The following is a 14,570-nucleotide window of genomic DNA, read 5'->3' on the forward strand; positions in this document are numbered from 1 at the left end:
GTGACCTTTAGCAATAACCATTTTTCATCCAAAAAATGCTGTCCTGATGACAGCATATCTTAACAGCGAGCAGCAAAAGCTTTACGGGTCATGTTTTTGAAACATTTCCTTTGCTTTGTGTTTGAAAAGTCAAAATGTGCTGGAAGAACTTGCTGCCTGGGATTTTTTTTTTTTTTTACCTGCCCGCAGTACAATGCAAATGATCAAAATCTAATAAAAAAAAGTACTGGAGCCTTACTTCACACAAATTTCATGCTGGATTCCATGTCAGCCAGAGCGCTGGGAAGGGCTGTCCGTGGGGTCGGTCGGTGTGGTGGGAGGATCCCTTTGCCTTGAGGTGCAGATTGTGTTGCCACCTTCAACAGCTCTTTCTTGACACTTGAATCTTCCTCTGTGGGGTTTCCCTTTGTAGGTTGGGTTGGCTTAAAAGAAGCTGCTTTCCAGCGTGTGCTGTTGGTCACAACAGAGTAGATATTGCAGGGCTATTTTTACTTTCTCTATTAGTAGTCTGTGTTATCAATGTAGCAATCCCATTAGGACTGCTATAATGCTTTTTTCCCCACACTTGAGATAGAAGAAGATGATAGAAGAACTTTCTTCCCATTTCAAAACAATTGTAGGGTTTTAATGTGCAGAAGAATATGGGTTATATTGAAGAGGGAGGCATCAATGCAGTAGACTGCTGTGGAAGAAGTGTTGGCTGCTTCTTCCTGCATGGTACAGAGAACTGCTGGAGCCCCACAGACTGACCTCCATGGATTTGATTAACCTCAGCTATTGCAGAGTGGTCCAAAAATAATGCTTATCTTTCTGGATAAGCGGAAATCAGAATGCAATACATGAGAATTATGACTTTAGAATTCTTGATCATAAAAACTCTTAGCTGTTGCAGTCCTGTGTGGATTTGTGCCTTCACTTTTAATTTCTATAGCTATTCTTTAGGTCTGATCTCAGTTAAATTAAGCCTTTTCATATGCTGGCTTGCAGGGTACTAATTATATCCCTCTGAGCCTGTTGTTGCCAGAATGGCCCTAAGTAAACTAAAATGTTTTTTCCATGTATATCTGTTTTCTCCTGAGGACTGTCATGTGAAATTTGTTTGCTTTTTGATTATCTAATTACCATGCTGCTGAGTGGGAAGTGGATTCTATTATATCATACAAATGGGAGGAGGAGAAGAGAAATGGAATTGCAGGTCAGTTTGTAACACTGCAGGGTTTTTTCTGTCAGCTCTGATGGCATTTTGTTATTGATAGCAGGCAACGAGTAACAGACGGGCAGTTCATGGTTCTTCAGGGTCTGCTTCAGTCCCTAGACCTGCAGTCTGAATTGGCTGTGGTGAGAAATCGAGCTGTTCAGCTCTGGTGTCTGTCGTGTACAAAATGAATTGTTGGTCTCCACCAAATTCTTGTAGCTTGTGAACACCTGTGCTGTATAAGCTGTCTGTGTCTGCATGAACAAATGTAAAACTGTCCTCTGTCTCTCACTAATAAATGACCAGCCTTAAGCTGGAGGAGTGGCACATTTTCTCTTTGCAGGATGCTTTTCAGATTGTTCTTTGCTTTTCGCCTGGTACATATTTAGTAGCTCTGTACAGCAGTGGAACATCAAGTGCTACTGGTGAAAGGCAGAAGGCAAACTCTGTTTTGGAGGAGGCATCTCAGCTGCAGGTTAGACTGGAACATGTACAGAATCACAAGTAGTTGAAGTTGGAAAGGACATCTGGAGATCATCTAACCCAACCCCTCAGCTCAGCTCCAGCAGATTTATCCAGATCTTACTTATTCACTCAAGTTAAATCTCCAAGGATGGAGACTCCATAATGTCTCTGGGCACCCTGTTCTGCTGTTCAATCACTCTTTCAATGACTTAGTTTAAGAAAAAAACATAAACATTTTAGGCTTACTGTGTGCTAGAAGGCTGTGACTTCATTGTTGAGTGTCATTTAAAAGAAACAGTTTGCCATGTACTTAGGGCTGACTGTGTGTAGAGAGAAAAGGGTACACGCCCCACACGGGGGCTCAGAAGTACTTTGGGTTTATCTTATTTTATGGCTTAGCTTGACAGAGATCAGTGATAGTGGCTAAGTGCTTAAATTTCATATAAAAGTCACGTCTCAGCATTCAGCTATTTGCATATTGAGTGACAGCCTGTTCTTACTCATTTTTAAGATTACTTTGGTATAAATGACAGTGTTTTAGAACAAATGTTGTCCCTTGTTGAAGAAGAGAACCGCAGCATCAGTCATCTCCAAAGCATGAGTTACATGCAAAGCACTGTGTTGGTACAATAATAAAGCTGAATGTGGCAGCACTGAAAATACTGCAGTCTCCAAACATCAGGATTGTTCTGGAAGTGTTAACCCAGCAGGGCTCTCTGCCTTATGGCATTGTGTGTCTGCACAGTGGCAATACGTGAAAACTGAGCGTCCTTCTTAGAGTAACCAGTCAAAATCTGCACCTGTGACTGGAAGGCAACAACAGCTTCAGCCCAAGTACTTCAATATATTTAACCCCATGTGACAATGACATTTGCAAAGTGAACCTCCTAGCTTTTACATTAAATACTGTCTATTTTAGGGAGTGGTTATCCAGGAGGCTGTGCAAATGAGTACTTGGCTGCAGTTGAATTCAAGGAGACAGTTTTGTTCTGAGTAATGTGTATGGGATCTCATTTTCCCTTGGGTGGTCATTAGGAAGGTTATGGATTTCAGCTTCATCTTTCTTCCATGACTACCCTGTTACCTTGGGCCTTATCTTAATCTGCGAAAACTTTATTTAGGATTCTATTCTATTTATTCGTTCAGCCATTTTAAAATTTTTCTTATTCTTTCCCTACTTTTAATCCCTTTTTTCTTGGCTGTGTGTGTTCAGCAGGACTTTGTGCAGAGCTGCTCTTTGGGGAACAGCGGAGCATTGTGAGCCCAAAAGCTGGCATGTGGCCACTGCTCATCTTTGAAAGGCAGCAAGGGGCTTTTAGGCCTTTTAATAGAGGAGTCCAAGGGGTGTGTTACCTAAGGAGTGTCATCTCAGCCCTGAGTTTTGACCAACATATTCCTCTTCCTTTGCCTTCCCCCCTCACACGGGGCCCATCAGCTTCCTTTGCTTTGCGCCTTGTGCCGTCAAAACTCCCTGTAGCTGGCTTGGACATCCACTGGCACGGGAATCTTGGAGCCAACTGTTCCCAAGTGTCAGAGGGAGACACAGCCAAATCCCCCTTCTTCCCTTTACAGAAAAATCCCCGTGGCATTTTAAACCTCTCTTTTTATAGGAGTGCAAGTAATTCTGGGGATGTGGGATAATCTGAATGGAAAAACAAATGTGAGTAAGGCAACTTGGCTGAACCACGAGCAGCGTAATTTGGTCTGCAGGGCAGAAGTCACTAAGTATTGGAGTGAGGGAGAAGGCAAGGGCTGATTAATGTGTCATTTGGTGCAGCATCAGGTATGTAGCAAATACAGCTCTGTTCCATTAACCACATCTGCCAGGCCTTAATTGAAAGAAATCATGTTCTTAGTATCTGAAATAGAAAAAGGTTTAATACTTGAGTTCTTTTTGATCTTTAAATGGACCAGTAAAGGATTTATGCATCTAAAGAGATTATCTTTTCATCTTTAGGCACATGCACTGTAAAAGTAATTTTTTTTTTCTCTTAAATGCGATAAGTGCATCTGGTTAGTACATCTCAGAATATGGAGTGACTGTGCTTAGGACAAAGTGGTGAGAGCATTTCTTGCTGAATTATCAATATGATTCTTTTAAAGATTTTTACCTTAACATATTTAGAAAAGAAGAAAAAGCCAAGCTTTTTGTGGGCAGCTATGCTTTTACACAACCTTTTCTTAAGTGTTGCTTTCAAGGTCTCTCATAGAAGTTGTGGCAACTATTGTCACAAACAACTGATAAAAAGATTATTTTTGTGAATTATGTCACAGAATAAAGAGGCTTTTTTCTTGCTGGGGTGTATTTGTGGAGTGAATTTGTGTACCCACCAATACTCCATTAGTGAGCACTAAGTGGAGCAATAAAATAAAACCTGGTGCAGATGTCTGATTTTAGTTTATGACAAGAGAGGGATTTTTTATTCTCCATTTCTGGCAGTGTCTTGTGGGTGTGGGATACTTTAGATAACAGTGACAGAGCTTGTTTGGATCAGAGTGAGATGTGGATGAGATTCGATTTTATGTTTTCCTTTTCTAAGTGTTCATTTTGAAAGCGTCTTTACTGCCTGTACTCACATATACCCTCCATAAAGGGATATCTAAAACCTGCACTGTTCATTAGAAAATGGCTGGAGAGCATTAAAAGTTTATTCTCTAGTGTTTTAAGAGACCTGAGGGCCCATTGCAATTGTTTACTGCAGCTTTGTTTGTGACAGCCTAAATTAACTAACCAGTTTACTTTTCATCATCTTGTATTTATTTCTGTAAGATCAGTTGCTGTGGCTGAAGGATCCTTCTAGAAAACAGATGAGGTGGCTTTCAAAGGTCCAGTTTACTGTGACCTCTTTCTTAGCTAATTATTGTGTAGTGAAGGATGTCTGGCAGTCTAAAGTTTTAAAAAAATAAATAATTGAAGAGCAGAGTTTCCATTACAGCTCATTAAATAAATCTGAGTGCATTGCTTGCTACTAAGAAACCTTATGCATGTAGCTTCTATCAGAGAAACTTTGCAGGAAAATAGCTTTAATTTTATTCTCCTCACCTTGAAGTACATGTCCTCATCTGCTAGGAGTCAAAAAAAATCTAGATATCTGCCAGCTGCAGTGCAAATCAGCATTTTAATGCTTTACAGCTGGTTCTCTGTAGAAGTTAATTAGAAATGTGATTCAAACACCCTCTGCCAGTGCTCATATATGGTATCTATTACTGGTAATCATAGTTCCTGCTATTTCAACCTGCATTTGGGGGTGGTGTTAACAAAGCAGCTGTTCCACACAGGGACTTTGATAAAAGGTGGAAACTTCTTCACTTTGAGAAAATTGGAAGGTAATGCTGCTGCAATTGAAAAAGAAAAGTGGATAATTTAAACCACATTCCTTATCTAGTTTTAGCTGCAGTGATGGTTTCTTAGTAAAGAACTGCCACACCAATCTGTCACTGTAGCACTGATTCCCAAGTGCCATGAGGACCATTGTTACCCCCATGCCAGGGATGCTCCAATGGAACACAGTAGATTCCTGTGCTGATCAGTGGGAACCAAGGCTCAGGATTTAAAAGCAGGTACCTTCAGCTTTCAGTCCTGCCCTCCCCTCTGTCATCCAGCCAAAATGAATGTGTCAGTTGAGGACTATATTGCCCATGAGATGGTTTAGTTCTGGTATCAGCACAGCTGTGAACAGGCCTGGGTTTGTGCTTCAGGTTTTAATAGATTTATTGACCTTTCTAGCAGATGTCACTGACTTACTGTGATAGCTGCATTTCTCCTGAGTAAACAAGTGTTGGGAACTGATGGTGAAGAGGTCTAGAAGAAGAGTAGAGTGTGAGTTTATAAAATATACTTCTGACGTGCCAGAGTTTGTTACTACATGTCAAATGTGTGTGTTTTCCCTGCAGCTGTATTAACAATTTTTTCATTTGCCAAATACTTTGTTTTCTGTTCTCTGACATACAGAGACTACAAGACAAACCTATTTTTGCTTTGTCATTCATGGTTAATAATGTATAAGCATTATTGTAGGAACGAAGTATGATCAGATTTCCAATATTCTTCTATTTGGCTGCAACCCCAGACCAAAAACTTTGTGGGTCTGTGCTATTAATTTTAGGCTTCATAGTTGTTCTTCCTCACTTAGACACTTGAGATCAGAGCCTTTGGGATCCAAAGGGGTGCATTCCTACTGAATCAAAGCCACTTTCAAGTGGGTTACATCTTGGACCTAACAGACTGATCTCTAACAAGACAAAAGTCTGGAGTAGAATTCTCTGTCAATTCTTGTGCTCTTTCTGGAATATTTCTTTTTTTGATGGTTTGCACAGAGCAAATACTTTCAGGCCAAGAAGTTCATTGCCTTTATCAGCATTATTCGTGTACAAAGCCAAATCTCTGAGGACTGGTTTGTTTTGGGGTCTTTGGGTTTTTTTGTTTGTTTGTTTGGTTTTGTTTGGGTTTTTCTTGGGTTTTGTTTGTTTGTTTGTTTTTGTTTTGTTTGTTTGTTTCTTTTTTCCCTAGCTAAACTCAGTGACTTTTAAGGCTTTAATCTTGCAACTTTGATATGTTCCAAAATACTTCAATATGAAATGTCTTAACACTTCATCTGCCTGCATCTCTTCACATGATGGTAAGTTTTGTCTTGCTGTTGGTCATAGGCTTTAGGTTCACGATACACCAGGCAGTGTGTAGCTGTCAGCAGGGGCTGTATCCTGACACTCTCCCAGTGCAGCTTCTGCAACAAACTTCTGAGATGCTTTTGCACCCCTGCTTGTCTCTCCAGTGCTCAGAGAGCAGTTGATGATGTAGGTTCAAGGCAATTAAAGATTTTTAGAGTACAGACATTCCCGTGGTTAAACAACTGGATAATCAAATCAACTGACGTGGCCTTAAGATGAGGGCACAGACTCCTCGGGTTGAAGGCAGTATTTGGGACAGTAATGCCCTTCCTGCCAGTCACCATGGCTACATCAAACTTGAGCTGAATATTAAGTGTACTGCAAGGAATTCACTCCTGTTTTAGCAGCTACAAAGGCTTTGTAGGCCAAAACCTTCAGCTCTCCAGTGTCTACATCAGCACAGCAGCTCTGAGGTTAAAAGCAATCAACAGGAAACGTCTGAGAGTAACAAAATCACCTCTTTAGATGAAATGTAGTCAACAGAAGAGGGAAAAACCTAAGTGGGTGCTTTAATCTTGATACATATTTAATGAAATGGGAAGGCAGAAGAGTAAACTAATGAGAATAACTGTTTCCCCTGGGAAAGATGGGTTATGGCACAAGAGGAAAAACTGATATTGTGGGTTGGCCAGGGAGTCAGTGTGCAGGAATTAAGAATTGATGCACACACCACAGGTTGGTTGCACTGCTCCTGAGGAACAAAAGGTGCTTAAACCTTTACAGCATGAAGGAAGGATGAGTAAATGGATTTTTCTGGATTCTCTCAGAAACATGCAGTTGGAATAGACTTTCTTTACAAATTAGACTTTCCTGAGAGATTAAGACTTTATGCTATAGCTAAAATGATTATTCCCTGTGTACCTCCCTACTAAACTTTCCCTGGGGTCTGAATGTATTTATATGCTAATGCCAGTAAATGTGCATTTTCTCATTTTAAGATTACACCTTTGTCTCCATGTTCAGTGCTGGTATCTCCTGAAGCCATATCTGAGCAGGGGTTGGATGTCTGCTGTGGGGTGGAGGAAGCACTGAGAAAGTTCCTTTTGCAAACTGAAGTCATTGATGGTGCAGACAGGACAGCAGAAGTTTATCCCAGCACAGTGTTGGCTCACACCAGTGGTCTTTGTCCCAGAACTCAGTCTGGCTTATTTTTTGGGCCCAACATTTCCACACCTGAAATGGAAGATTGGTTTTAAAATGTTGAGAAAGAGAACAAATTCACTGAGATTTTCAGAAACTCTTTTAACCTTTGTTAAAGTCTAAACCATGATGATTTATTAGCTATATTAGCTCATGTATTATATATGATATGTATTGGTATATTACCAAGTGGGATGGTACACTTTCAGCTATTGTCCCATGCTCAGAAACCCTCTTCCCCCAAGTTTTTGTTTGTAAAGATGTGCTGAGACTCAACACTGGTACACAGTGGGCAGTGGAAATTGGGCCCCTTCCACTTCTGGAGTCCACCAGAGAACTGTAATCAGTGAAACAACAGATATTGATTCTTTCCCATCCCAGGCTTTTTCTTCTTTGCAAGAAGACTCAGCTTGGAAAGCTGTGATCAGCCTAATCAGTTTTCTGTTATTGAGACTGGTGCTCATAGTGCAATTTATTAAATCAATTTATTATCCTTCCAACCAGCTTCAGTGATCAGAGCATGAAAACATTGAAAGAAAATTAAAACTAGTGTAAGTGCTGCCTGTTTGGATAACAGCACATTTTGCTGTTTCAAAGGATTACTCATCTACACCAAAACAGAGAGATAAGTTAATTTCAATGATTTAGAATTTTCTATTTCAGGGAGGCCTGGCTTTCACATTGTGATGGATTCAGGAAGAAGTATAATTCATTCTTAAATTGTTAAACAGCACGTTAGGGCTAAGTATTGGAGTAAAAATAAATGGATTCATTTGTAATCTTAAGTATGTGTGTATGTGGGAGGGTAGGGATGGGAGGCTGGGATAACCTGCAAATAAATGCCACATGAGCAGTGGCACTTCAGGTTTTGGTTTTGGAAAGCAACCAAAATAACCTGCAGGGAAGGGAAACCAGCTCTGTCTACTTACAAGGGAATTCTACAGATCCTTCAGTCCTCTCCTCCCATGCCATGTGCCCTTCAGCAGGAAAGTTCCCTGAGTTCTCAGAGTGCAGTGGCTCTCCTGTCTTAATGATGTCTTCAGCCTTCTGAGTGTAAACTAAAGCAAAGCACCTCAGCAGGAGGCAGGATGCTGTAGGGCAGAGGGAACTGTGGTGTCACCAGTGGCATCTGAGTAACGTGGGAAGGTGTCTGGGAATGTTTCCGATTTCTGCAGCGCTGCTCATTCTGGATTGGGTTGATGACACACATATGGCAAAGGGCTCTGGAGTTGCAGATGTGCTGTACAGTGTAAAATTCAGAAACCAAAGCTGATAGTATCATATGAACCATGAAATGTTCCACTAGTAGGACAGGGGAAGTGTTTCATTCATAATTCTTTCTCAGGACATAAATTTCTAATAGTTTCAAGTCCTGGCTGTTACTTAAAATGAGTTAATTTTTTTTCAATGACAAATATTGATACTCCCTTCCCTGCCAAATACTGCAGAGATGTTGCAGGGACATACATAAAAAGATGTTATGTCTTGGTGTGTGATTTGGGGAAGAGAAAAGGGCACAAAACAGGCCAGGCTTCCTCTGTGAGCTGTCACTACAGCAGCTGCAGCCAGTTGTAAAACCAAGCCGTGTGAGCTCCAGGGAGTGAGGTTCCTTTGTGCTGCAGAGCAGCTCTTGAGGCAAATAGCTGTTGAACTTAGGCATGCAGGAAAGATGTTAGAAACTGGAGAACTGCTGGATCTCTTCCTCTGATTTCTGTGGGGAAATGCCTTTGATCAGGACCAAATCAGTTCAAAGTAGGCTAAAAACCTACTGGTGACTTGGCACAAGCCTCTGAGAAAAGGTGGCTGAGCTGATGGGGTGTGAAAGAGTCGGGGAGGAGGCAGGGATGCTGCCTGGAGAGGGGCTGCATGGTTTGCTGTGAGGGGGTGGATTGAGTTAGCTGCTGCTTTGACTCTGAAGCACAGAATTATCAGGGTTGGAAGAGACTTTTAAGATCATCAGGTCCAACCCAGTGCTATCACTGTAAACCCTGAACCCCTAAACCACATCACCCAGCACCAGATCCAGACACCTCTTAAACACCTCCAGGGATGGTGACTCCACCACTTCCAGGATGGTGACTTGAACAGTTGATTCCCATGGACCCTGAAACTCCAGTGCTACCTTTCCCATAGATCCATGTCTACCTTCTCTTGTTTCTTATGTATTTAAATTGTACCAAAAAAAAAAAAAAATCCTTGGACCCTTCTGTCCTCCTCCAGCTTCTGCATATGTTTGGTTTTGAATGTCTCAGGTGCTTGTTCAGGTGGTGGGCGTGCAGTGGGTGGAATGAAAAGTCAACTGGACATGAGAAATTCCCATCTTGGAAAGCCCTTGCCATACTACAAACGGTCACCAGACTAGTGGCCTCTGAGGGCAGCTTTGCTTGGATGAGGCCAGTAGGAAGAAGTACAGTAAGACCACCATGGAAATTTGACCTGGGGGGGGGGAAAATGTCTTGTTCTGGAAAGCATTAGGGCTGCTTCTGTAAAGCAGGCTGGCTGTTGAAGCTTCTCTGCTCTCTTCACACAGTTTTATTTACAGCTCAAAGTAAAGAAAGCAGTAGTTCTTGACTGGTGCTGTTAATGTATACGCTGTATATCAAGTTTATTGCAAAGTCTGTTAGCAAGCTACCAGCCTGGTTTTTAATCTGCAGATAATCTTACTCTCATTTATATATTTGGGCTGTGTTACTGTGCCCAGCGTAGGCACAGCCATTGGAATCCATCCAGTTCACCTAACAACTTTCATTAAAGAAAATTGTCCTTGTAATAAGAATTACTCAGTGTGACAAGATTCCATAGCATATTTTTTTAAAGCCCCATAAAATTTTCTAGCAGTTAATGCCACTTGTTTGTTTTTTTGATATTTTCTTTTAAAAGCAAAAATTGGCTAAATTGTGCCAGTACTTGAAATAGAACGAAATAAGTATTTTTCTATCTGGGCATATAGAAGCCTGGGTGGTAGGAATAGCCCAGGGATAAGGAAATAAGAAAACTCTGTCTTTGAAGAGTACATTTTATAGAATTTTGTACATTGTGAGGTTGCCTGGAAGTCTGTGACTGTTTAGTTAGGAAAGGCAAATTCAATAAACTCTGCCTACTTGCAGTTCATGATACAGAAGTCTTAACCTTATAAAACGCAGTGATCAAATGTGGATTGTTCTGCAGCAGTTGGGAACAGTTTATCTGAGCATCATCCCTGCTGGCTGAAGGACAGCACTCAGTCCGTGTGTCCCCTGCAGAGCAGTGTGAATACGTGGGTGCTGATGGTGTTCCTGCAGTTTTTCCTTGCTTTTCCCAGCCATCAGAGACATAATATTCCTGATGTGAGACACTTCTCACCAGTGCAGTGTACAGCAGGCTACCCACTGCAAGTGTGAAATGCTTTGCTATTTTTTTACTATGGAAATGTAGTGAAGAAGTGCTAAAGAACCAACCCAGCATTTGGGAATGCAGTGGGAAGTCAGTGGATTAGACTCCCTGCTGTCTCTTTGCAGACTACTCACCTGAGAAAACTCAGGCTCCTGTGCCTTCTTTTCCCCTGTAACACAATAAAAATGGGGAATCTCTCAGTTTTTTGCTGCTTGTTCATTAATAGGTATAAAACAACCTGTCCTCAGTCAGTCTGGGGCAGAGCAGCTGTCATTGTCACGACAAATATGGCCAAGCCCAGTGACTCTTTATTCACCTTCTGGGGTGTGTGTGTTCATGTGTGGGACCAGATCCCCAAACACACTCGTGTTTGGTAGCAGGCTGAGCGTGCTCTGCTCCTACCCCTGGAGGAATTGGTTCAGCTGCCTTCAGGCATCAGCACAGATGAAACTGCACAACAAATCAGAACAGTTCAGAAAGATACATGATGCTGAAATGTAAAATGACCAGCACACAGATGGAAGACAAACCTCTGGGATCTTTCACAGTCTCGTTTTCTCATTTCAATCAAAATAAAGAGTTGCAGAAGTTCTCTATATATTTTACATTGTTTGAGAGCTTTGGATTTTTTAAGACTTTCCAGTGTTTCAGAGGTTTGGTTTGGGGTCTGATCTTCCAAGTGCTGCAGTATCTGTGCCTACTGTTGGGGAATCAGAGCAAGAGCTTCTGTGTGATGGTTCCCTCCTTTATTTTAATGAGCACCAGCAGCCACTCTCTTGTTTATCTGGTCTTGGGTACATTAACTAAGGTCTACCTCCTGTCTTGGGCTTAGCTGATTTATGCTTGAAGTGAGGATTGTTTGTTCTCTCTGATGAAACAGTCTATTGTGATAAACTAACAATGGCAAGGGATGTGCTCTGATGTTAAACAGTGGTGGTAGCTTTTTCATTTCTCGCTCTTTTTTTTTTTCCTCTTGTTTTAAGTCTACCCAGTGCCTCAGGAGGAAGGCAGCTGAGCTAATAATACGTCTGGTCTCTGTGGAGGGCCCTCATTTGAAAAATCTGTAATTGAGTGGACAAAATTTCTGGTTGCTTGAGAGGATCTATTCAGAAGAGATTTGAAAAGGATGAGGGAAAAGCACACTAGACAGCAAGAAGTCCTGAGGGCTCTATTGAGCAGGGAAACCTGTGTAGATATTGTGGGACAATTAGACTTGCCAGGCAAAACACTAAAATGGATTTGTGAAAAGAAAATCCTGGGGAATGAACAAAGCTTTGAACAGGGCAAAGAGCTTGCTAGGAATACCTCAAAGGCAAGGAAGTTGATTTGGGTGATCTTTGAAGGAAGGCAGGCGATGGCTGCTTCAAAGGGAAGGTGCAGAATGTGTGTTAGTCACAGGGATTCTGCCTCTTTCCACAGTTGCCAGGTCAGCACCAAGGGGGAGAGCTCAGAACTGGGTTAAGTTTATTTGCTCCTTTGCTCTTTCCAGAGAGCTGTTCCAATGCCCGGCCTCCCTGGTGCCCTGTTCAAGGGCACTTCATGCTGTTGGCCTTTCCAGCCCCTGCCTTTCATGCCTGCTTTGGAAGCTGAGGAGGACTGTGCTGTACAGAATGGAGTGGATGTGTTCCCTGCAGGCAAGACAAATAACCCTGCGAGGTTATTTGTGTTCCAGTGATTGCCTCTACTCAGGTTTTGTTGCGTGAGGTTTTAAGATGTTTGCTTAGATTTAACAAGCTAAGTTTTGCCCAGCAAGGCTTCTTTCCTCCATGGGTTGCTGATGGCAGTGGGTGCTGTGGGGCATTAATGAACAGTCCCTGGCATGCTCTCAATGAGGTTTGCTGTCAAGTAAGTCAGAGCTTCAGATGCTGAAAGATCAACCCATTAGTGATGAGGCCAGGTCAGCTCAGCCTATTTTTAGGTTTTTCTTTGCTGCTGCACTCTTTGATATAAAGACAGCTGTGTGCCCCTTATTCTTTATGTAGACCAAGCTTCTTATCTCCACTTTGGAACAAGCTATCCATTGTTTTGATCACTCAGTGATCTTCCTCTGCAGCTTTTCTGTTTGAATTCTTGTTAATCATGGTGACTGCCAGTGTCTGTGCTAATTCAGATGTGGCTCCAGTCCATGTTCAGCAGCGTAAATATTTCCGTATTTAAATGCAAATATCTGCTCTGATAAGCACATAACAAAGCCACCCCCACACCCACTGTGGCTGTACCTGCCTTGTGGCTTGGAGGGGTGTCTGACTAGGCTTTTTGCTGGTTTTTATTTATGCATGAGTGGATGTTATGTTGTGTGTTTTGAAGAAACCAAACACAGCTTAAACGCACTGATGCACTGAGTGCAGTTTACTTCTGAAAGTAAATTGCCCTGTGTCTCTTCTGGTTTTCCACAAGTGTCCAAGAATTCCAACTGAGGTCTGACATCTGTTTTTTTTATTCCTTTTCCTCTTCCTCTGCTGCTTTCTTTCTCATCCAGCACTCCTTCGTCTTCTCCTAGTGCCTTTTTTTTTTCTTTTTTTCTTTTCTGTTTAATTGCTTCTAAGATTTTGGAACATCTTCAAAAGTCTCGCTTAAGCAGTTATTTTTAAACCTGGAATTTAAAAGCAATTATTCTTACTTCCTTTTTCCTGTTACTGCATTTGTTAACTGTTCAGGTCGTACTTCCAAAGTCATCCCCTTCTGGTAGAGATGGAGCTGCATTTTTAAGAAATTAGTTGTTACAGTGTTCAAATTTCTCCTTTTCGTGCAGAACACCTGAAGAAACGCCTGGAGGATTATATGGCCCAGTTCCCAAATGTACGAATCCTCCGAACCAAAAAGAGGGAAGGGCTGATCAGGACTCGCATGCTGGGGGCCTCTGTGGCCATAGGGGACGTCATCACCTTCCTGGATTCCCACTGCGAGGCCAACGTGAACTGGCTGCCACCCCTGTTAGGTGAGTGGGGGGGGGTTAAATTTGGGTTATTTCCACCCACTGCTTTCCTCTCATACTGTAAATGGACAAAAGGAACATGAAACATCATAAAAGGGAGAACAAACCAACCAAAAGACTCAAGCGAATTGTTGGCGACTTGTAGCCTTTAATACAAGAATTTTTCTGTTCTGCAGTCCTACACTGTGCAATAACCCTGTCATATGCTTTGGTTAATTAAAGAGCAGAGATCATATTCTTCTCATGCCTCACTAAATGAAATCTTAAATAATTTACAACTTGTTAGAAAAGTAAACTATCACATGGTCATTCACCAGCTTGCAGAGAGGAATGGCTTTCTCATACAGAAAAGATCTGTACATACAGGTTTTAAGTAGCTTTTAGGGGTTTTGTCTCCTATATAGCTATATTTAACTAATACTTGCGAGCCTGTGGAAAATACTTCTTGTGAATGAGAGCTGCTGGTATGTATTTGTAGAACATGGGCACTCTTTTCCGAGGCAGTGCTTCATCTTTAAGGAGTCATCAGTTTGACAATGTCAGCTCTTTTCAGAGATGATTAATTGAAGGGACAGTGTCATCTGTTTCTGGTACCTGTCTGCCTCTGGCCAGTACCAAACTCCTTTACAAGCCCATGGCAAGTGACCTGCCAAAGCTCTCTCTGAGGTGTGACTTTGTCACATAGACTTTGGCAACAATAGTCAGGTGGAGGTTTAAGAAACACAAGTCAGATTTGTCCACAGGATTGTTGGATGGTTATCCCCTTGCTTTCACTACAGCTTGTATCTGGCAATA

At 41.8% G+C, this 14,570-nt stretch overlaps 1 protein-coding gene across 1 annotated transcript in view; it reads left to right on the forward strand.

The window, feature by feature from the left end:
* The window catches only part of GALNT10 (polypeptide N-acetylgalactosaminyltransferase 10), an 82,325-nt gene that overhangs the window by 46,710 nt on the left and 21,045 nt on the right, over positions 1 to 14,570 (forward strand). The window contains 1 exon segment of the mRNA XM_029960267.1: positions 13,593 to 13,778. Within this exon segment, the coding sequence (XP_029816127.1) occupies positions 13,593 to 13,778 (186 nt within the window).

The sequence above is a fragment of the Manacus vitellinus genome, unplaced genomic scaffold (genome assembly GCF_001715985.3).
Source record: "Manacus vitellinus isolate BGI_N305 unplaced genomic scaffold, ASM171598v3 scaffold_25_pilon, whole genome shotgun sequence".
In the NCBI taxonomy this organism is placed as follows: domain Eukaryota; kingdom Metazoa; phylum Chordata; class Aves; order Passeriformes; family Pipridae; genus Manacus; species Manacus vitellinus.